At 39.9% G+C, this 25,101-nt stretch overlaps 1 protein-coding gene across 1 annotated transcript in view; it reads right to left on the reverse strand.

Annotated features, from left to right (window-relative positions):
* Positions 1-24,782, reverse strand: part of ARHGEF4 (Rho guanine nucleotide exchange factor 4) — a 232,115-nt gene extending 207,333 nt beyond the window's left edge. Inside the window, exons 1-2 of the mRNA XM_068953975.1 lie at positions 24,317-24,782; positions 8,237-8,272 (exon numbers count right to left, since the gene is read on the reverse strand). Coding sequence (XP_068810076.1) covers positions 8,237-8,272; positions 24,317-24,532 — 252 coding nt within the window. The 5' untranslated portion in view covers positions 24,533-24,782. The remainder of the gene's footprint in view (positions 1-8,236; positions 8,273-24,316) is intronic.
* Positions 24,783-25,101: the final 319 nt, after the last annotated feature.

Raw genomic sequence — 25,101 nt, forward strand, 5'->3', positions numbered from 1 at the left:
CTAGACCATAATGCTCCAGCTGTTATGGACCCTATATATCACTGACAGTTAGGGTTGATCTTAACACCAACCACAAAGGCAGCCTGCCCACCTTTGGCAGGCACTTACTGGCTCCTCAGGTGAGATTCAAAAACTCAGCTGAAGTGCAGAGGAGCAGTCAAACCTTTTGCTCCTGGCCCACGCAGCCCTCAGTCATGTCTCTTCTGCAGAGGGCTAGGGACTTACAAACCAGAAACTAGCCAGCACACTTCACCTCCACACTTTCTCCTTCCGTTCCCTCCTGCCCATGAATACGGACAAGCAGTTTGCAAACAAATACCTGGAACGTATCTACTTCATGACTGAGATACATCATACTGCGTTAATGCTTTGACAAAGCTTAATATGCAGTGGACAGTAAACCAGATACCTCAGGCTGGTTGAAAACAACCCATACTCCAACCTAGATCAGCATGTCATTTCCTTACAGACTTCAGAAAGTTCAAGTCAAAATCAATCAGATTTGGGTTTCATTTCTTCTACAAGATTCCCTACTTATCAAAAAAAAATTTTTTGCATATAAATCACTTTGCCTGAACAGCAAAAGGATGGGTAAAGGATGTAAAATAAAGGCTTATCATCAGAGCAGTATGATTTCCACAGCCTTTAAAGTTATGTGAAGCTGAACATTTTTCTTAAAACATAAAATCTCTGCTGAAAAATACAAAATAAAGTTTTTGGTACAGTTTGCGGTCCCTCCCTTTTTGGCTATGTCACAATAAGCTAACTGAACCAAGGAAGTTCAATCATTTTCTCTTTTGGACTAAATGAACAGATAATCATCATTTACGTTTGGCAGGCTGTAATATAATGCCATACTCTGAATTTATTTGTTACACAGTTACACTGCAGACATCAGCATGTAATGAATAAACATAAGCAAGGTCTAAAAAGTTTGAGTATGTTCAGCAGATACTAGCTTATTTCAGCAGAATCTTCTTAGTCAGTACTGCAGAATGGCGACATCAATTGTCCTAATGATATCTCTCTACAATAAAATAGATCTAAGACTTCTGTATTACGTACTATCCTTCAAAGTGTTTTCATCTGGACGGTGATGATTAAGCCTGGTTTTCAGATATATCTCATGCTGTACACTACACCAGAAGTGTTTATTGGACTGTAAATCTGTGTTTGGAAAGCAATGAGATGCCCTATTCTCTTTACAGTACAGACACTGTGAATAATTGCACAGATGGTAGCTGCAGCAGACTTGCTATAGGCAAACAAACATCATTTGAAATGTATGTTTTAGCCTTCATCTTACAAGGTTCCAGCTCAGTTTTTCCATATTATAATTTGAAGTACCATCTCATACGGTTTCATGTACATCCTGTGTAGAGCCCAAACTCTCATGAAACATTCCTGGGAAATAACAGTGCGAACGACAATTGAATAGCTCCATGTATTTGCCTTTAAAAGTAATATATCCTGCAGAATAGGAATCCTAATCATGACCCTGAATCTGCACTGAGAGTCCCCAGTGGGAACTGGAAGTGAGTATGAAATTATTCATCAGTTTCACCTATCCAAGTAATTTCAAATATTCCATTCCTCAATGATTCCATTTCCCTGAATGCAAACAATATACCAATTTTAGTTTTATTTTAAAGGAGATGATTGAAGCTGATAATCTTGAGTCACTGGGGCAACAGGTAGAAATTGCTGGATCCATGCATAATACAGGCAGACTCCTCAGCAGCCTGACTTGCAATGGGTCTGCTACCTAAATCCAAAGCTGGTAGTCAAGTTCTGATTTGAAATCATACTGAATTGGCTAAAGCATCTGATATGAGCAGAAGTTCCCCAGAGACCTTTCAATTTTGTCACTTAAAAGAAGATAGGAACTGAGTTCAGGTAACCAGAAATAAAGAACTTTGGACTCCCAAGTTAGCACAGCTTTGAGGGGATGAGAGATGTTTTTAAGCCATTAACTTTTCCCTCACTGAAGGACACCGAGATGGAAAGATAAACAAGCTGCGCCTGCAAACTACTGAACTGCTGAGTCTTGCTACAAGCATTGTAGCGTGAGAAAACCACTCTCAGAAGCAGGTGTCTGCCATGATGAAAGCATCTTTACCAGCTCTTTACATAGAAGCTAGCACAGCCATAAACTGAGATGTCAACATTGATCTAAAATGGAGACACTGCAACGCCCTGTCCCCCATACTAAGCAGTTAGTAGCTAAGCTGGGTTCACCCTGAACAGGAATTACTGTTTGCATATCTTACAAGGCAAAATACTTCACAAATGACTGAAGAAGGCCAGGGCAGCAATATATAAAGGAAGCAGCTCCACATTATTCTCAAGCTAACTCCTTTTCCTCACTGACCTTGAGCCAAGAGATTTACAAGTCTGCTTCTATAGGAAGTGACGCCCTGCACAGGCAGCAAGAGGAGACAATTCACAGAAAGCGTCCTAATCAAGAAAGAGGCTACAGTTTTGCAAGTTCAAAAGTCATGCTGTAAACAGGGGCTTACTGTTGAATACATGTGCCTTATTTGTACTACTTTGAATGGATGCCAATGAGAAGCCTGGGCTTGAGTCATTCTAAACTGAACATAGTTACAGAAAACAATATTGTGGGTTGCTTCCAAGCTTTGGGATAGACATCAGATGTGGTTTAGTTTATCTTCATTCAATTCTTTGCTCTGCCTCAGCTATTCTAAATGACTTTGAGCCAATAATTCACTGCATTCCTCCCCGAGTCTCCTTTTGCTATATTACAAAGGTACTGGAAGAACGAATTCATGAAGAAGGCACTCAGATACCATAGTGACAAGTTCCACACAAGAGACTAGGAAAAAAGTCCAGGGATATTTAAGGAAAGGATAATGCTGTCCTGACCCTCTATAAACCAGAACTGTTCTTCTCACAGCTCTCCTCCTCTAAGATCTTTTGTTTTTCCTTCTTTATCACAAAAAATCTTTAGCATTTACAAAGTAACAATTTCTTTTATCTTTTTCTTCTCCCTCTTTGTGGAGAATATACTTATTTTATAAGTGCTTCTTTATGTTAAAAGTTAACATGAGTTGTTAGAAGCTAATGGTTAACTTGTTACATGCCAATTCCACATTTAAATTAAATCTGACCAATGACAAACTCATTCTCTTGACTGCAAAGCAAGTCTTTGGCAAATTTAAACATTCCACGCTACAACTCCAGCTGTCATTTACTAACACACATATCACTGATGTACTCTTCCTGCAAGTACAATGCCTTTGATGTACCAGAATGCAAGCAAGTTGTAATTGCAGACAAATGAATCCACATTCTATCTTTGTTTTCATAGCTTGCATTCACAGTAAATACAAAATAACCTGAAGATAATAACCAGCTGAAGACTGCTCTTTACAGTTTGGGATGTGAGCAGGTGCATCCATACAACAAGGCTGAGTTTATTTCCTGTAAGTCAGGCTTAAGAAAATGGCAGCATCTAAATGCATAAGAAATAGGGATCACTCTGCTACAGAAAATAATCCACAAGTTTAATGTATTAAACACTCCCTACTTTTCCCTTAAGATTTAGTGGCTGTGTCACAGAATTTGACAATTGGATATGCAGGCCTAATACTATGAGTTGCTTGTTCCAAGTGGAAGCTCACTGTTTGCCCTCTAATTTGGCATGGAAACTGGGGCATAGATGACATCTACTAACTCTACATTTGTTAGGCAGGAAAGGAGCCACATTAATACATCAGGGCACATGTGGGGAAAGAATCTGAATATTTAATAAATATGTGCATAAATGGGGTCTGATCCATAGCTGCTAAGCTTTCACAAGTGAACCAGGCCATGGAGCGGGCAGATTAACTGCATAATGTATAAAATCCTCATAAAGAAGTCCATTGGTGTGAAGATGCTAATTTTGCTATTTACGCAAGAAAACACGTCATGTCCATTAGCAGCTGGGCACAGTGTTGTGCACTGGGCATGGTTATAGGCAAATAGTTCTGTAGGTTTACAGGTGGGCTTTAGTTTTTAGCCAGTTCTTAATAGGTACAGTGAGAAGGGTAAGATTTACAAATACCTGATATGGCTCTCACATTCATTTGTTGCACTTCAAAATAGAAAGTGAGAACATTTCAAATGAGAAAAATTGTTGAAAATACAGTATCATGAGTGAAAGAAGATCCAGATCACCCCTGGATGTGTCTGACTACTGAACACACTTATTCCAACCTCATGAACATACTTTAACCTCCCAACATACTTGAAAATGCAGGCTTCTCATATTCAGTTTGAGTATAATATATACGCAGGACATCTTTCTGTCTCACATGCACCAAATCCTGTTCTTTGTCATGTATTTTTATCCAAGTTTCATGTAGCTCTTGGCGTCTCCAGAGCTCTGCCTTTTTTTTTTTAAACATAAATCCTGACAATAGTTTAATGTACCCTGAAGGATTCCATCCAGACTGTTTTACAATAAGACATGGCTAGCCAGGAATTTAAACCAGAGAAGACCATAGGTTTATCTCGTGTTAGACAAGATCAAGCTAGCAGATGAACTGCAGTATTGAAAGATGGTTGAAAGCTCTTTTGAAACCAAATATAACTTAAAATTCAAACTTCCTCCTAGTAATGATGTCTAATGAATCTGCATATTTATGATGCAAATTCCATCAGCAGATTATAAACAGAATCAATGGAGCTAAACACATTACTATATTCACTAAACATCAGAAGAGTCCAAAGTCAAAACTGAGTGGGTTTGCCTTGTTCTTTAAAACTGCAGTACATGTAACATGGTATTGTTCATATGAGATCTTTTTTTTCTGCTACGCTAAATGTCATTCTGCAGCTAGAAGGCGTAATCTGCATAATGAAAATCCAGAAAGAAATATCTGAATGTACTCTGCGGTTAAACAGTAAGATTTCTTCAGAGGCTGTTTCAGGTCTCTTTGGAGGTTTTTCATATAGTGTTTCAGGAAGAGCTCACTGCTCTTTAACCCACTGGCTGTCACCGTACCCCCAAGAGGGCTCTACTCCTCTAGCAGCTTATTACCTACCCAAAGCACAAGTGGTATGAACAATAAGGAAAGGGGTTACAGAGGACAGATGCTGATGCTGCATCAGAAAGATGTGCTGGCGATCGGTGTGAGCTGGTTGGTTCCAGCATGCTAACTTACCTTATTCCATTTGCTGCAATAGCTAGAAACACACTCAGTTCAGTTTTTCTCTCAAGGACTTTTCACTGCAATGATTACTACAAGGTAATGTCAATATAAATGGAATGAGAGGAAGTCTACCTAATAGAGGAATAGGAACGGTATACTCTCTGCTAAGATTTCCTTTGAAACACATTGATAATATTATCTGACCAAGGTATAGTATTAGTCCTTCATCTCATCCTCTTGAATATATCTCAGGTGTGTTTCTAAAAAAAGAACTGAAAATCAAACTGGATGTAAATGATGTCTGTTTCAAGCTTATTACAAAATCATACCTCAGGCATCACCTCTCTCGAGTAGCGACACAGCCTCTTTGCAGATAACAGCCAAAACATTAATTAATGCCAGTGGGCTGACAACTGAAACCAGAAAAATAAGCACTTTCTGCCAAACAGGATGACATAGGGAATCACTCTTTCCCCATGCCAGGGAGAGCTCCCTGTCTTCAGGCTAAGGGACTCTCTCTCCATTGTCTCCTTTTACTTTAACTGCTGATCTATGTTTCATCAAACTTTCTCTGGCAACCAGACAGATCCATTGTGTCATTGTGCCTGGATCAGGACAACAGAGAGCTGACAGGAAACCCCCTTGGCTAAACAAACCCCATTGAATGCCAGCTTGCCATTTTTCACATCCCTTTCATCATCTCTCTGGCATGTGCTAATGACTGGACAAGATCATATTGCTGTCAATGGTCACATGGTTGGCATCTGAACTAGCCCTTGGAGACATGGGCTAAATCACCAGCACCTGACAAACCAGAGTCCACTCTAAGGGATGTACCAAGATGCACCAAAGCAAGATGCTAGTCACATATGGGCTATGTTTTTCCCATGTACAGGGAACAGTGCCATCTGTTACAGGAGTCTCATTGCATTAATCAATATTCTGGCTTTCAGTTCCCTATGAAGGCACTGCCTTGTAAAAAAGCAGACGCAGACAGCAGGTCTGCTCTCCATGAAGCAACAGCTACTCCTTAAGTGTTAGGGGCAGTAAAAGAAAAGAGGCTCACCTTCATCACTTTGATAACTTGACTCATGCTTTGATTTGCATTGCTGACTCTCCTCCCATGCAGACAGAAACATTTAGCTTGAATTTAGTGATGTTTTAAATTCAAGCTAAGCAGAGACAAGCAGGATGAAGCTTGAGAGCTACTGACTTTCAAGCCCCTAATTACAAAGGGAAAACTGGACACTGAATTATCACCCATCAACTCCTAGTACGATCCCTCTGCTAATGGAGTTGCTCTGCACATGTGGATAGACACAGCACAGTGCAGTTTCTGCTCTTCAGAGAGGGTACTAACTTGAACTGACTGGTTCAGTGGAGATTAAGTATTGTATTCTTTGCCAGCTGCCTTTCTTTCACTCATTCATCTCTTAGTTGTCTGTCCCCCTCCTTTGAGGCCACAGGCTCTGCCTTTTTCAGGCTCTGCCTTCTAATTGTTAATGCCAAATTTACAATCAAAGTAATCACACCTTCAGCAAAACAATTATCCTTACGATTCTTTTATATCAGTCTATATATCTGGCATCTATCCAATCACTCCAATCTCAAGTCTTTAGATTTGCATATTCATTTCACAGTTTTCTACTGCTGCATTGAGAAGTGAATGCACCCTTAAGAGGAAAATCCCTATTTAAAAGGAGAGACTTTGCTATGACTTTTGCCACACTGACTTCAGGGTAACGGTCAGGTGCAGCATCCTGGGCCAATCTTCTCATTGGCTTCCCCTGCTGTGCTAGAGAAGAAGAATTGACTGTGTATTGTATGTGGGTATACTCTGAGCATAGCAAGCCAGCACACTAGGGCTTGCACCATGCTTCTATTTCTCTGAACTTCCCTATCCATTTCCTTGTGAGCAGCATGGAATATGAAGCCATGGCTCCCCCCTTCTGTGCCAGAGACTGTCAGGCAGACAAGTCAGCTACAGTTGTGTAAAAGATGTGTGGAGTTTTCTTCAATCACAGGAGCCAAAGGCTCAACGTAACTAATATAACCTGCCAAGAGACTAAGTCAAATATGACAAACGCTTCAAGGGTCACAACCTAACAATCATTAGAAACGTCCTAGAAATTAAATGTACAATCCTGGTATAAACAAACACCTGGCAGTGGGGAAATTATCTTCTTTCCAAAGACTGTTTTGATATCTGAGAAAAAACTATTCAGATCTTGAAATGAAACCTCATTTCCATTCCAGTACTCTGTCCTCACAATAGTCTGGGTATTGGGGACAGCGGATGGATGGTAAAGGGAAAAAATGCCACTCACACAGGGAGAGTAACCTTCCAGAGATAATCAATGGCTCTGTAATGAGCAGCCGACTCCGCTGAATATTGATTAGCTAGTGCTGGCAAGGCTCTGCTCTGGGGAGGTCAGCGGTCCTGCCAGCTGCTTGTGTGAACACAAAGGAGGCCTCAGCAAAAGGCAAATTGTAAATGGCAGGTTTTACAGGGGAACCACCATTCAGGCCCTGAGTAGAGGTAAAAAAGACTTAAAACTATGGCCACAGCACTAGCAAGCACAAAGCAAAGTCCTGGTAACTTCTGTTAATACTCTGTTTTATAAACTGTAACCCCAGGTTTGCCCTAATAAATTTGTATTGAAGATTAGCGTTTACAAACATAGCTGATATATTATGAGTTACTGCAGGTTCCTCTCTCCTGAAACTTCCAGGGAATGAGGTGCTTTCATAGACATCTACACTTGGAGGCTTTGTCCAATGTTACAAGCAGGGTATGTGTATACATTACAACGGGATACCGTATGCTGATACCTAGGCCAGCTCTCGAGCATACTTCATGCACTTGAAGCAGCACAGCTGTGTGTTAGTACTCCATCCCTCTCCCAGTGTTGCCCATTCTTACTGTCCCCCTCAAGGAATATGATCTTAGAATATTAGTATATTCTTTTTCTATAAATAGTTAGATACTAACTTTATGATTACAGGCATTGGTAGGCACATACAGAGCTCTTTACTGCTGAGGAAATTAGCCATTAGTGACTAAAAGGTTATCCTACCTTTTTAGAAGCAGAGAGTCTTTTCTCACAGGCTTTCTGTGGAAACAGAAATTGTGACAGTCAGGGAAAAAGAGATCTGGAAACTGTACTCTTAAAAAAAAAAAAAGAAAAGAAGAAGAAGAAGAAGAAGAAGAAGAAGAAGAAGAAGAAGAGGAAAAATAAGTTCCAGTTCCTGCCTGGTGTAATTCATCCGACTTCAGTGGGGCTGTCCCAGGGATAGATTCGTCCCTCTGTCTTTGCCAAAAAAAGAACAACAGGAGCCAGCCAAAGGCATCTGCTTTTACATTTTCTCAGTGAATCTGTTCATTCTACTCTCATGATAGAAAAGCTGTAAACAAAGGCTCTTCATGAAGTTGCATTGTGCTATCCATAATTACATTGTATGTGCTTCATCAGCATACATGCTTCAGGGCACGTTTCAAAAGCTTTTTACATATTCAGACTTCTTTCTAAGAGGGCGGTTTAAATGAAGAGGGAGAAAAGCTAACAGTTAAAACAGAAAAGGCAAATCTAATGGTTACTTAGAGAGGAATTCAGGATAAGAGGGAGGAGAGGAGGCTTTATAGACACACACCGAAAAAAAGACACTATTAAAATCTCAGTCTAGCAGTATCCCAGTTAGTCTGTGCGCTTTAACTATTTCACTCACCCTTTCTCTTTAAGATTACAAGCCTTCTGAAACAATAATCAAGTTTATACGGTACCATCACATGAAAACCTCAAGCTGAATTTTTGTAACACACAAATTCAGTTTGGAAGCTCTCTGAGGCTAACTTTATTTAATCACCAAGTAGGCAAACTTAGCAGATTCATGCAGGAACATCTCAAAATGGCCCAACTGTGCTCTGACTTCACAGTAATCTAAGTCAGGTGTAATTCTCTTACTTGGAATTAGAATTAGAAAAAGCTAGTGTCAGATCAGAACTGAGTTCTGAATTCTTTAATACTTAGCAAATTAGCTTAGAGTGATTGGCAGTATATGATGCAAGTTCTTTTGCCTTTTTGAAGAAATTCTGTTTATCCTGCAAGGAGTTACTGTTTCCACTGATACAGTCAGCCTGGGTGTAATAGAGTCCAGCAGGAGAGTTTTGCTTTCAGAGGTCTACAATCATGTGTATATTCTACATCCTGTTTAGAAGTGCTGATGCTTGAAAATAATTTGAAAAAAATCCTTGGATAATCAACATCCAAAGGGGGAGCAGGCAGGGGAGGGAGGCAGCAGAGGGTTAGAAGCTGAGATCGCTCTGAGAAGAGGAGCACAGGCAGAGGTAGCAAGGGTGAAGATACAAGGCTGGTGAGGAGACACAGTTCTGTGGTGAATTTTCCCTCATATTACCTGCATGCACATATAAATTACTCTGCTGCAAAATCACAGGTTTAGGTTTGCTTGTTTTCAATACAAATAATTCTTTGGGTTTATAGTACTAGCATTGGGGACCAGCCTGTAAACACTTTGCTGAACTGAACAGGAAAAGGAATCTGTCCATTTCCTATTAGAAAACCGGACCTTAAAACTCCGCCTCACCTGGGCTCCAGTTTTTAGCATCTTACATACAGAGTGTATTCCTAGGAATTCTCTAATAGTAGCTGGCTCTGAAGGAAGTGATTACCTGGTAACTCTTTAAGATCTTGCCAGAAAAGCTGTGGATTTACTCCCAATACTACTATTTAAAAGCTTCTTGCATTCCTCTCCCAGTCATCTTATTTATCAGCTTGCCCTTCACAGACAGGAAAGAAATGTCCAGCAAAGGACATGAACAGAAACTACCACATCAGAAAACTCCAAGCCAAGCCATAGTAATTCCATGCAAATTCAGAAAAGCTGGAGGCTTGTTCAGCAAAGGTTTCAAAGTTTGCAATACAGGTGTAACAAAGAGGAAAGGATACTCGTAGTAATAAAACAATAATACACTACCATTGGCAGCAAAAAAATCAGTCCCCGACAACAGCTTTTGTAAAAAAGCTTCCAGCATTTACAATAACAATAAATTGTATTATTATATTAATAATAATGCATTAGTAACATCTTATCTAGCACTTCAACTCAACAGATGTCAAAGCTTTGTACAAGGAAATGGAGACAAGGACCATCATTTACTCTGCATTATCGAAAGTCTGACCCCACCATCATTGCAGGTAGCCTTACTGGGACTACTGGCACAAAGAAATCCATGAGAGCTGCAGGAAACAACATGTGGCTCCTGCAAGAAATTTTTCCAGGGCCTTGCGCTACATGGAACAGAATAGAGAAAATTTTCAGACCTGCCTGAAAGAATCTACTTCTACAGGGTCAAAAAGTCTGTAAGGACTAACTTTTAAAAAATTACTTTTGACTGATTAAACCAGAAGTAATGCTTAGGAAGAATACTAACATCACAGAATGGTTGAGGTTGGAAGGGACCTCTGGAGATCACCTAGTCCAACCCCCCTGCTCAAGCCGCATCATCTAGAGCGCATTGTCCAGGATTGTGTCCAGGCAGGTTTTGAATATCTCCACGGAAGGAGACCCTACAACCTCTCTGGGCAACCTGTTCCAGTGCTCAGTCACCCTCAGAGTAAAGAAGTTATGTACCGTTTGGAAGTAGTTCAGTCTATGGTAGACCTTTCTGCAGAGCCTCGGTGTAGAACCAGGAGTAGGTCTATTCTGAGGAAAACTATCCATGAAAGATTGGGTCACAAGACCCGTATGTTGCTTCAGGAACTTTAAAGTTTAGAGGCATGAATGTTTCTGTTGTTACCATCCTGCTGAACTGGAATCAAACTCATTCATGTAAGACAATGCTTATTAGTCCTATGCATTACTCAAATGTTCCAGTTAGATTTACTCCTGAAGTATTAAAGCAAAAGCTTTAAGCAAAAGCAAAAGCTTCAGTCTGAGCAAGTCTGAGTTCTGGACTGAAATGAAGGTTTAAATATAAAGCTACATGCAGCCAAAAATGCTGTGTTTCAAGTGGCTTGGGATCAAACCCATCCTGATTTGCACCCAAAACTATATATCTTTCCAGGCTTGCTTGAAACTTAGACTACTGCTGCTGGAGGGTTCACAAACTTTAGTGAATTTGCCCTGAACTTTGTATTGGAAATTAAAACAAAATTTTCAAGTTGAAAGTTTTGCCTTAGACATTTTACCCATCTCTGATATTGATGCCTTACAGAAAAATAATGATGTTCTATTCTAAACAGTGATCCCAAACCCCATTCCTCATATACAGTTTCCCAGATTTCCTTTTCCATAGGTCTAAAGACTTCTCCCACCTCATCAGTTTCTCAGTAACTATGACCTTTAAGATGAGGAAGATCTCCAGCTACATAAGCACTTAAGGTTATGCATAATTTTTTCACCCACAGGAGTAAAATCCCTCTGTCCCCAAGTGCTAATTTAGGCAAGTAATATTAACATACATTCTTAAAGGTTTTCCAAAACCAAGTGAAAAGTTGCTTTCTATTAAAATAAATTTTTCATAAAATAATATAGGAGAACTTTGAAAATTGACCATGGTGTCATCAGTGGCAGCAATTAGAAGTTTAGATTCACAGAATTCCTCTGGATGCCTTTATTTATTTGTCTGTTATATACAAAGCCCTTTGCAATTCACTGTAAGTTATGGCAACTTTGAAACTTCCCAGTAGCAAGTGTCCCACTGGTTAACTGGATGAATTTACGTTCTTCTTGATGAGGTCTTTCCCATCTAACATCCACTCTTAAAACTCTCACTTAAAACCTCTGTCTTACCATGAACACTGCAGACTTGGGGAGTTTTGAGATAAATTGCAAAGCAATTTGGAAAGATGACAGGAAAGGACAGTACACCATCTGTCACTATTTACAACTCCTGAAGCTCCAGCAGCTTAAATAAATAGCATTCAATTTAAAATCAGTCTAGCCTTGAAAAATTAAGTTTATTGAAACTTGTCCTACAATAGCCTTCAACGCTCCTACTTTTCTCCATGTTCATGTTTAATCTGTTCTAATTTCTAGCTTTTTTGAAATAACTCCCCATTTTTGCAAAGATTTACCATTTTCACAGTGGTAGTATTAAACCATTTTAAAGATTAGCTTACACAAACCTCACTCTTATATGCTACAGAACAAATTAATAAATATCGCTATTAACTTCATCTAAACCGTTCCAGATCCCCGAGGACTGTATATTTGAAAACAAATTATCAGATTCCCTCAAAATAAGTTTTTGATTCTGCACACTTCTAAATGCTACAGCACAGTCACTTCTTGAGTTTTGCACTTAACCTGAAGAATTGGCAAGTATAATAGTTCCTGTCTCTGACCTTTTCTTTTTCATATGATGGGCCACTCCTGCTCTTCCTCAAGAGAATAGCAAAGCGATAGTAGGATCAAACACAACATGTAAACAACAATTAGTCACTGACGTTTCTCTCTTAATCTACTAAAATAATGATTTCTCTCTGATGATTTAACAGAATCTTCCTTGAATCTTTTCAAACTTAGTGTATATTTTACCTCACAGGTCCTGACCCTGTCTAGGTAGGTTTGGTTTTCTCAGAAGGACTTCACGACAGTTAATCGGAGCATGGTACAGTATGGTTCCATGCTTTTGTAGCAATGACAGGGTAATTGCAATTTCCAGCTAACCAACATCCAATGCCAGCTTCTGCGCTGCTCATCAGACTGTGCTCTGAAACATGGCACTGTCATGGAAGTGAAAATTAATTGAGGGAAGAGGGAGAGAAAAGAGGTTTTCAGACATGACCATTCCTTTTGATGGTGCACTCCCACAAGGAGCTGTGTTGGCATAAGTGTGGGGGAAGGGGGAAGAAGTGGGGGAAGGAAAAAGCAATTATGGGTTGGAAATGCTCAAGCCATGAGTGCCACCAAAAAAGAACACTTAAAAACAAGTCAAAAACAGTTGCTAAAGCTTTTGTCACCATTTTTACTGTACAGTCCTAAACTAAATCCAGAAACTCAAATATATTCCTTTAATCTTTAGATGGCTTTTAACATACAAATTGTAGATGTCATTCAAATTTCAGTTCTTCTCTCCTGATAATAAGTAAGCCACCTTTTCCATCTGTCCATACTGCAGTGATAGCTACAGGCAACCTCCAAAATTGGAGACTCACTACATAAGGCACATAGGCACGTACTTTGCCTGAAGGAGCTGTGTACTTCCTGGTGGGGATAAACAAGTATTCACTGAGAGAGGAAGAACAGAAACAGAGATGAAGTAGTTTATCCAAGGCCATATATGAAGCTTCAGGCAGAAACAAAAGCGAATAAGGATCTTCAGTGTCTTCACAAAGGGTGGTGCAAATTTCTCAGTCGGCAAAGGATCAAATCTACTATTTTGGAAGTGTAAAGCTGGTTTGAGTCATTGCTGCCACAACATATCATGGACCTACAGTGTGTGGTTCTGGAGAACAGTGCTTGTACACACATCAGCTACAGCCAGGCTGCTGTGCCTCTGGGGAGCCACGTTAGCAGTCCCCAGCACAAACAAACAATGCTTCCACGCAGGATTTCTAGGCATACGACAGCCAAGTAAGAGGTGCCATTCTCTTAGGGCCAACAGATATCTGAAATTAAACAGGATGAAAAAGAGCACATGCCCAAGAAAACCAAGATGTATGCACAGCCCTAGCTTCGGCAAGACTAGATATACCACGAGACCTAATTTTTGTTGTTGGTACCATGTGCTGTCATCCTTACCTCTCTAACAAAGAGGTACTTGAGTAAAGACCCATTCCAAAGTGCAGTGATTTGCTGCAAGGAACTGTTGCAATTCAATAGGGAAGACCTTCCTCTCCTCAGAAGAGTGGCAAACCAAGGCCTTCTGGACGATTCCACCATTTATGACCATTAAAGTTCCCAGGGCATCTTTTGTACAGATTTGCTCTTGGAGACTTTGCCGGTTTCCAGCAGTTTAGATTTGACTTTTTTATTTCCAGGAGGCCTTCCCCTGCTTCCAATATGTTCTGCTGATGTCAGTCCCCCTACACTCTCTGGTTACCACACTGGCTGTCTATTATGTGGGATGTGAAATGGAAATCTGCACTTTTCAGAAGAACACTGCTATACTCATGTAGTTTAGAATTTTTATTTAGAATTTTTGCTGAGCAGAGCAAAAGAGCCATCCTCTCCTGGTGAATACAGTAGCTATTTCTCAAATTTTCTTTCACAAGTTCGTCCAAACTCTAAAATACCTGCAGGATCATTGCCAATTCCAAGCATTCAAAATTGTGAAATATTCACAGTTTGAGAATTTTCTTTTGTAAATTAATGTTTCACTGTTCTCCTCCGTTGTCATAGCACCTGAAAACTTTTTTCTCCATTGCTTTTAAATAAGATTCTCATGCATACGCTTGCCCCCAGAAGCTGTGACTTTAAGGAAAAAAAATCCGATTTGAAAACTTTTACTGCCAACATTATGAAAGCTATTTTCCCCTAAGCATTGACACTCATATTTCTTCCACATTCTAGTTTTTCACCCACGCGCTTCTCACCACACCTTAAGGCTTAGTCTGTTCAAACACAGAGCTGAAGTGAGGAAGTAGAGAAACTTCTGTTTGTAGAAGCCAACGATAGTTGTATTCTCATTTTAGGCACGGAGACTGGCTATCAAATTGTACTAGGGTTGTTCATTTTACTAATAGGATTATAGCAAATAATTTATTAAAAAAACCACTTATTCTTATGGCAACAGCATTAATTCCTTCTGCCTGCCCCACCCCATAACTGTCTGAGCACAAAAGCTATCTGTCTGCTTTGGCAGCATAGAAACATTTTTAAAATGTTTCCAAATCCTGAGAGTTTTTTCCCCCCCCCCCCCATTCTTTTCAGTTTAGCTGTGCAGGGACACATAGACAAAAAGTAGAATAAAGACTAAGAAATCCTCTCTCATGTAATTAATACAGGGCGTTTAAGTTGCCTTCTGGAAAATAGTATCTTACAACACGAAAGGTAAAGAAAATACAGAGGGAGCTGTAAATAAAGCCACACATCTTATGCTGTAAGTCTAGTGTCTCATACAACACCACCGTAGCGTGCTACTAATCAGTATTTAAGTTTTTAGTAAATAACCTAACATTGCAAGACAACATACTAGACAAATTTTCCGAATGATGTCCAAAGGATGGATTTATATCACCCATATAATGTAAGTGGATTTAATATCGACCTTGTTTGACTTAAAGGATCTTGCTGACATTAACACAGAGAATTAGTTGGAACGGTTAAAGAAAACAGCATTGCTGATTTCAGTTTCAGATGTTAACGCATTTGGACATTAAAAATAGGGCTCCGGTGGCAGATTCACATCCTACTACACTGCCCGTGTGGTAGAAGTCATATCCTCTGTGGATAGAATTTGCAGTGGTAAACCTGGGCAGACATCTCAGGAAAATCTGTCTGTGAATTTGTATCTCTGCCCAGAGTTTGCACCTGAACCATGGGAAAAAATTCTATTTATATTCTTCTATTAGCAGAACGTTCTCTGAACCCCCATACTAAAATCTCACCTATTGCAAAAAGTGATTAAAGATGAATTACCAAGCTTTGTCCTGCCATTTTCTTTTGCTAGAATCAAAATGATGGTGTATATATAATGACCATAATCAAAATTATACTATTTTCTCTACCCTAGGAATAAATCAACTGATTCAGTCCAAAAAGAACACTAGGAGTTAAATAGGAATAAAATCTGCTTTTGATTGAGGAAAAAATTGGATATATCTATTAAAATTGCATTAAAATTAAAATTGCATTTTTTAACTATCTATATTATCACACATGACTTTCATTTACAGGAAGTGAGGTAGTATGATTGAAGGTTTGATGGCACTGGAACAAGTATCTTTTTCCACACCGGGATGCATTCTTCCTCAGTGCAGATGTAAGTTTCCAAATAAATCAGAGTCAACTGTGTGGAAGGGATGCAACTGTTGGTATTTAGAAATTCACATTTAGCTTGTTCCGTGTTCCAGAATGGCACAGTGATCTATCTGTGCCGGATTTTAATGTTGCCCTGCTCAAGTATTTCTGCGGTTATTTAGATGTTGTGCTATCTTTCAACATCTTATTCAAGGCTAGCTTTTACTATGCACCTGTCACACCTCAAATTCTGCAATATTTGCCAATTTTCATCCAATTTTGTGAATAATCTCACTTGGAGCATCATACTTAAAGCACCAAGAGAAAGTTGTTACTCCTGTCCAACACCAGCTCTGCTTTCCTTCCAGCAGGAAATACAAGCAACAGATCAATACAAAAAAATACAGTGCCTTCTCAGATGTTTCTAGTAATGAGAAACTTTCTAGGAAGAACACCAAAAACTCCAATGTACACAAGCAGAAATACTTTCAGTCATTTATTTACAGGTTCTTAAATCGATGTATTCTGCTAGTCATCCAGGATTTCGGTCTCTTTTTGTACCTAGTCACAGTTCAGCAAGAAAGTTCCACCAATTCATGAGCTACAGTCCTGCAGGAGTTTCCAAGGGTAGATTCATTGCAAGAACTGTGCTTAAACTAGTAACATTCAGAAAACAGTACATCTTCAACTGACAGCACTGTGGTATCTGTGAGACAGTTTCACAGACAAGTAGCTACTGGACACAAAGATACATTCTCCTCCCCACAAATGAAGGTGTGGTAATGTTAGAGAAAGAGGTAGTAAAAATGGGATGTGATTGGCTTTTGCAGAGATTATTCCCTGGGCTTTACAAAGGATGCTTCATAATTGTTATGTACAACAGACTTTCACAGCCTGCATTCTCTGAACACACTGGTTGTAGCTCAGAGCTGGATCCAGGAGGTGGCTTGATGAATACTAAAGATACTGGGAATTTTTCAATTCTTTACTTTTTGGAGTGAGGGAAGGAGGAAGTCAAACTCCCAGGCACACGCTGAATGATTCAAACTGCTCATAAAGAACCGAATCTCTGTCTAGAATGAGAAACAAATCTGAACCAAGCCCTCTGTCAGGTTCAATACATTCCAGTTTTCCCTCTGCTATTTTCCATTTTTATTGCTGTGACTCTCCACAGCATTTGGTCCTAGCCAGCACTATAACATCTATTCCAATATAAGATAGGCTGCTTTAATATATCTGGCTCAAGCAAATCCAGGAAATTTGGGCATGAATTAAAGGAAAGCTGAATCAAATAAGGTAATTTGATTCAGAAATCAGAAATAATCTGAAAAGAAATACTCCAAATAGAAACAATCCACTGAACAAAATATGCCCCCCCCAAATTGCTTATCAGGCTCTAGGAGTTTTGAGTAAATAACCAGACTGTCCACTGTAGCAGTTTACCACCTTAAATAAAATACTGTCTTTGTTTACCAAATCAGTGAATAGACACTGAGAAATCAAGTATTCTGGCTGACATATTTGAGACAGCTTAAAAAAAATAGTGTTCCAAGGTGGCTGTGGGGAAGGGGAATGCTTAGGGCTTCCTGAAAAAGATCCTTCTGAGTTGTCTCAAGTGGCACCCAAAATCACTTCTTAGAAATCCTGACTTTAACTCTGAGGAGTGAAAGCTAACAGTCAGCATCAGTGGAGTTCCATTCACAGCCAAACAAAAAGCACTCTACTGAGAAAATACATATCTCTGCAAGCAGCTGAACCAACACAGTCCTGTTTCCAACGGATCTACATCTCTAAGTTGTTCTCCAGTGTGGCGATGGAAACATTTTCCAATGTTTCTTATGTTTAATTAGGGGTAAATTCGTGCAACAGTCGAAAGACTAAGGAGGGGCATTAGTTAAGTCTTTATCTCCTCCCCTTGATTACCTACTTCTGCCTCACTCATATGAATGAATTTGGTAACTTACAGCTCACTCAAATTTGGCTGAAATTGGCAAAAGTGTTCAAAAGTTATCAAGGAGGAGTGACAAGACACACAGATACAGCAGGACATGTAAGTCTATGAAATAACTAAAAAAACCTTATCATTTCCAACACATACTTGTGTTAAGACAGCTGGAAACTAACTGAAAGGAGCCAGTCAGTTCCAAATGCAGTATTTGCATTTTTTGATCTATTACCTACCAAAACAGAACGAGAAGGTTGGTTCACTGGTTAAGCACTTCTCTCACTCTCTGGAGATAAAGCCTCAGCTCCCTGCTCTGCCAAAAGCTTTCTCTGACCACAGTAAGTTCTGCGGGATCAAATGAAAAGAGGATACAGGAACATCAAATTGGGTTTTCCATAGTCAGCTTTCTGGTGCTTAAGACACGTAATAGGTAAGCGTTCTCAGCAGAGAATATGAGGAGCGCTAAAAACAGATTAACAGCATGTTTGGCAGGCAAAAATCATAGCTAGCCACTATGAAACAGCAAGGACAAAATATATCTGAATCCACATTTCCCCACATGCTAGACAACATTCTTAGGGGTTGGCATTTGGAATCCACAGACAGATACCGCTCCTGGAGAAACTATCCTTGGCTTTCAACCTGTTGTCTGTAGACCCTGGGATGGGAAACAAGGTATGGAATACATCTGTGACATTTCCAAAAGGGGATACACATTCACAGAAAAATTTTTAGAGGTCACTAAACGAGAAGCTAAAACTTGCCTCTCTGCACTCTTTCTTCCTCAAACGGATGGCAAGGTAGAATGCAGGCAGTGTCTCTATCCTCCCTTGTGACCACAGCCTAATGGTGAGAGAACGGATTCACGATATAGGAAAACAATGTTCCTCTTCCCTCTTGGAGAGGATTCATCCCATATTATTTAACAGGCTCCCACTACCACTTGGCCACAGACATGTTCAGGAAGAAGGCATTCTAACTGTATTCTCTTGAAGCTGTGCCTCTGCACAGAAAAGCATGTAAAATCCATTCAGACAGAGGCAGAGGAGTATGACCCTGTAAGCTCAGCTGTTACAGCATTCTCCTGGAAGACAGGGTCACTGGTATCTCAAGCTCTGAGAAAGGGCTATTACAACTCTTCATCCAATGTGGAACACTAACAGAATCTTTGAAGCTAGGCACTAGATGTTTTGTGTCTTAAAACATGCCAATTTATTGCTTGTATTGAAATAATGCTTAGAAACTTCAACCAGTGCAGGGACTCACTCTTCCAGAAAAAATATATATGGCAAGATAATCCAGCCCTGAAATGTTTGTAATCTGAAGCAAAAATTTAAATCAAAAAACAAACAAGCAAACTTGTTATCCCCTTTGTAGGCAAAGAGCAGAGCCATGGACAATAAGATTAATGTTAGAGAGCAATAGAGGTACTGTAGAGCTGAGAATTAAGCCCTGGTGTCTTAAACCACAGGGCAGTGATTTAAGTATTTCCGTCTTTCATCTGGGATTCATTCTGGTAGGTTTATGTAGCGTGTACAACTTTACAGTCTTCAGGTCATTATGTAGCAACAGCAACTGGAAGCTCCTTAGAACTAATTATTATATTTAAAGGTATGCACACACACAAGAAATTAGATTACAGATCTGCCTTATCATTCACTGTGCCCTTTGTATAGATTTTGCAATGTTAAAAGAATACCAGATGAGGGGACAGAAAACACTCTAAGATATAAGTATCAGGGAAATCATGTGCATTAACCAACTGGTTTTGACATTTAGGGGAACTGGTGTTACTGAATTACCGTAAATTATTGAATCAAAGAATCAATTCAACAAAATTTACTGTAAACATGAATCAAAGTCTTCTTTTATTTTGAATTTTTTACGGTTTATTCTCTTTCCTGCAAGTGTAACCAGCTAGCTGTTGTCAGTTTGGAAAAGTTAGTGGGTCATTAAATCAGTACAGAACACAATGTCCACCTCCTTTTGTGGCTACCTGTTTCAAAGTGTTTCAGAACAGTTTTACTACTTTAATTTAATCAATACACATCATTCTTGTACCTAATAAGTGATTTTGCCCACAAGAGACTGCACTCATTTATTCACCTGATTCTAAAGTAACTCCTGTTTGCTTCTTTGTGAGCAAGTACCTTGGACAAGACACAGGTAAGCAGCTAAGAAACAGAAAACGAAGAGATTATTCGTGATGGGAAGGACTGCTAACAGAATAAGGAGAGACTGTGCATGTGCGTACATGGTGAAATGTATGAGAGCACATACTAATCTGCATGTACTCTCATGCAGCTTCACACAAGACATTTTGTTTCAAAATAATCAAAGTCCACCTATGTGTAATGGCAACAGTAATAACTAAAATGTCAGGGAAGCACTGCCCAAGTCTGAGATCTTGCAAGGAAACCGTTCTCACAAGTGTTTCAACCTAACCTTATATTCAGGGGATTTCGTTACAATTCAGGACTACCAGATGCAAAATCAAAATCAGAACCTGTCAGCCCTTAGAGGAGAATCTCACCATTCCATAAGACAGCCTGAGAACAACTGGCTCTGATAAGAGACGGAAGATTAGAAAAGCTACATTTATGGACAAGCTGTACTGTCTAGCCAAATGCATCTTTGTATAGAAGCAAAAAGCTTAACTCGTTCACAGACACCTATGTATAGACGAGTGTCTAACTATCTTTTCTTTGCAATTGTCCTGTGTTCATAAATTGGGCTTGAAAAGCAGAACTGGATGAAAAAATGCTCTTTGTGGCATGTGGAACTTTTAGAAAGACTCAAAGTCTCTCCTCGTGTCCCCACAACTTGTGGTGACAAGAGGCACCCAGATGGCAGATGGTAGTCTGCAGAAGACTGGGGGCTGTGTGGCTCTCACCATTTCTTACACTCCAAGACAGGCTGCACAACTCTGTTCCTGTTTTGAGATAGCACTGATAAGGATTATTGAGCTATAGGAAGCCCCTGTTATTTTCTAAGTTGTCAGCATCCAGAGCCTTATCCTTAGCCAAGAAGCAAAATGGTTTGGATGTACAGGGGACATATGCGGGATGCAACAAAGGGTGCCTCTGTAACACAGCAGCACCACATCAGTGCTGCCAGCCCTCCCTTCCCTCCCACTGGGACAGTCTGGCTGAATTCTGCCAAGCTGCAGAACCTGAGAAAATGCAACACTGTGCTGCTTTTGTTCTTCTGAGGGGGAAGGAGAAAAAAATTAACACTGTTTGAATGGAGCAGGACTTGGAAGAGACTGAAGTCATGGAAGAGTGTCAGGAAATCAGAAAATGTGGCCTCAAATCCGAACAGACTTTAAACTCAGCGAGAAAGAAGCATTAATAAATTAGATGTTGCTACAATAATGTTACAATAGTGTTGCTACAATGTTTAGTTATCCTCTCAGTTTAGCCAGGGCAGTGAAAGGTGCTCAGAGCTTTCTGAAAAAATTTGTGATCTTAAGAGAAATTACGTTCCCTCTCTTCACTCTCCCCTTTCAAGCAGTATGAATTGTTCCTTTCTGACCTGAAGGATTTATATATCCTGTGCAAACATAATGCTGTGAGCAAGCAGATACAATTACAGACAGGAGCACCATGGCTAACCTAGGTGTTTTAAGAACAACTTCCTCTCATTCAAGAAATAATACCCACTCAGAGATGGAGCAACCATAGAACACTCCAGCCATAAGCACAGAATGGCACTATGTAATTTATGGTTTAGTCCATATGGAGAAGTCTGTATAGGTACAGGCTTCACAGAATCGTTTAGGTTGGAAGGGACCTCTGGAGATCATCTAGTCCAGCTTCCCAGGCTTACTTGCAGAAGGAAGCTGAAGGGGCATTACAGCCTCCTCTGTTATACACTGTCAGTTCCCTCTTCTGTGCTTGCTACTGACATTTCATGCCTTCACTGCATCAAGCTGTAGATTCTTTACAGTCAGTCAAACCCCACATGTTTCGTTAGCCACCTGTCAGGTCTGAAAACGACCATTTACCCTAAAAATAACATGTGTGCACAAGACTGCTGTCTGCGTGCAACTCTGTTTCCTGCACACATCCTGAGTAATGCACAAAAAAACTATGCATCGGCAGTCAGTCCAAGGTATTGAACTTGTTGCATACACCCCGATCAACTGCTGGACGTATGCCTCCTAGCTCTGGCTCACTCTGTAACAGAGGTACCGCTCTCAAAACCTACAAATTCACCCATCTGGTCATAAATGGATCAGATCACAACAAAACCAACCAAATCAACTAGAGACTAGCCAAGGAGCAACCTTCCCCACCCTCGATCAGCACAAAGGCAGCTGAGGACTGACTGTATGCATTTCCCTAGCAGTTTGCCCCACATGATGGCCCTGCCTTGCTTATCTGCCCTAGGGCTATTCACTCCTCCTACATAACTGTGTGGATTTCTATCCCTTTTAGTCAACCTTGCAAAAAATTGCTGCAGCAAGCAAGTAGAAAGATTACAAGGAAAAGTTGTACGAAGAAAGTACCTGTATGTGCCCCCTAACGCAAGAAATTGGCACCACATGATAAATCCTCTACCCATAGACCAGAACGCAGGCACTACAAATACGGGATACATGTGGAAACAAAGCCATGATACAATTGTCCTGGAGAGAAGTGTATTACTGCACATACTAAATGAGTGCTTGAAAAGCAATGATCCCTAATCAGGTCTCACAAACAACGCTGCCTGCAAGACTCTGACGCACTGTTGTGAACCAGTGAGGAAGAATGTTATCTCTCAGTCGACCAATGAGAGCGAAATATGATACTGCCTTTGGCCAGGTGAAGGTGAATTATCACTGAGATAAAGTGTTTCTCCACTCCTCCTGCAGAACCAGTCATGAAGAGAAGAAAATAAGTTTTCCATCTCCCAAACCCTTACACAACAAACCTTGGGACTACAGTCCACCTCAGAGCAGATGGAGGTGAGACCACAGTCTCATCTGTCATTCCTTCGTTCCCCTGACCCACAGAACCATCTATAGCTTATTCCTTTGCTAAGAAAAGCTTAAGCCTAGGTTACCCTAGTAAGGGAGCTTGTGTAAGTGTCTTCCACCTTGCCAGACTTTCCTAGTGTAGATGCTGTCCTACCAGTATAAAACTGTTCCTGTGAACTACTAGGAACCAGCACTAATCACAATCTAACAGATAAAAACTGTATGTATTGTTCACTCTACACTTGCATAGCTATGTTGGCAAAAACTGACATAGCTACTGCCACAAAACTGTCACAGGTGTAGAGATGCAGGTAGGGGAGGCACTGTTGCTGCTGAGGCACCATCTGCCCCTACACTTGTAGTCTGCACATCATCATGTATTTCCAATTTGCCACATATCTTACAAGAAAAAACAGCCAGAAAATATTGCCTTGATGTTTACTTTGGTCTATATGGTGATGCGCCCATCACTAAGTGCCTACAATAGTAAATCTTGGATACAACAACACAAAGGCAAAGGAAGACATAGTATACCTTTAAAATTCATTAAAATAGTATTTCTGTACATAAAAAGTCCATGATTTTAAGCTCAAATATCTCAGTCCTTATCTGCTGACCTTAAACCTTTCACTTATGCAGAACTGAATGAATCTTTACACAGGTCCAAATATTAACAAAGCTTTCTGCAAAGGTGAAATGGAACAAGTTATAGCAGTAATAATACGTCCAGTGCCTTGTTTCTCTATCTGGTGATACATTTTAATTAAATGTGCACAGATTGCATTTAAAACAGTCCCACCAGAGCGTGAACAGTGATTCCCTATAGTATTTGACAAATTGTTCCAAATAAACTATTCTTTATTTTTATACTGTTCACATTTTCAGAACCGAAATACATTCTGTTGCTTATTCAACATAAGATATGAAAGTAAGCCAATGAAGAGCACTACAAGAATTTTCATTTAGAAAATAACCTAACGTATCTCAAATCTCTTGCAACTATTTAACAGTAGATAGAGAAAAACTGGCTGACAGCCACTAGTGCTTTGTTGAGTACTCCATTAGCAGTCTCTATACGCTTTCCCTTGTTGGATCATCTGTTTCTGCGTACAGTGTCAAAATCCACAGCACTCCTTTTACTAATAAACCATGGTGATAACTGTACAGTACATAGCTATCCTTTAAGACTATCAAATACTCCAGCAGAGACTTCGCTCAATTTGCCTCTTAAGCATATAGGAAGTTAAATAAAAAAATCTCAATCTGCCTCTTACGCACATAGGAAGTTATATAAAAATCTCACATATTGGTACTAAAATTGCTTACCTTGCAGAGTTTCAGCACTAGCCAGCATGTCAGATACGCTGCCAGGGTGAATTTTGCTTTCATGTATCTTTCAGGCAAACAGGTAAGGTACATTTGTACCAAATCCAACTCTTCATGGACAACACTACTGCCAGCATCACTAATATCATCTTCCCCACCCTCTGGTCTTCTCTTTTCCTCTTCTGCTGATGCACCCAAACACCTATTGAACTCCATTTTTCGAATGTTTTTTCCCCTTCTTTGCAAAGCCCTGATCTTTCCAGAGACAGCTCAGGAAAGTTTTTATTTCATATCAGTAATGATATTCCCCGATCCTCCAAAAGTATGCAGCCTTGTCTTTAAGCCAAACCTAAAAGTTAGGACTATGGTAGAACAAACTTTCTTTAAACTGCATTGGCTCATTGCCTTTCTCTTATTGAACGACCTCTTGCAAATGTGTGTACAGCTACAAGATAAATATAGCACTAGCTAGCCTTGTCATACAGCACAAGAATACTACTGACGTTGCCAAGAGAGGAGAGAAAGATTCCATTTATTTAAAGAGCAAGTCTCCAGCATCAGTACTCCCTTGTTATTTGGGGGGAGAAAAAAAGAGGAAAAATTTGTTATCTTTGCAAACTTTTTTTTTTGCCAACTGTGCTTCTTCAGAACAAATCCTAGTTCTGTAAAAAAAACCAAAAACAAAAACAAAAACCACGTTCTTACGGAGGAGGGTTTTTTAATTCCAGAGACTTTTAGCCACAGTAATTCATTGTCTATGAAATTGCAGATGCCAAGCTTGTGAA

Source organism: Struthio camelus, chromosome 9 (genome assembly GCF_040807025.1).
Source record: "Struthio camelus isolate bStrCam1 chromosome 9, bStrCam1.hap1, whole genome shotgun sequence".
NCBI lineage: Eukaryota > Metazoa > Chordata > Aves > Struthioniformes > Struthionidae > Struthio > Struthio camelus.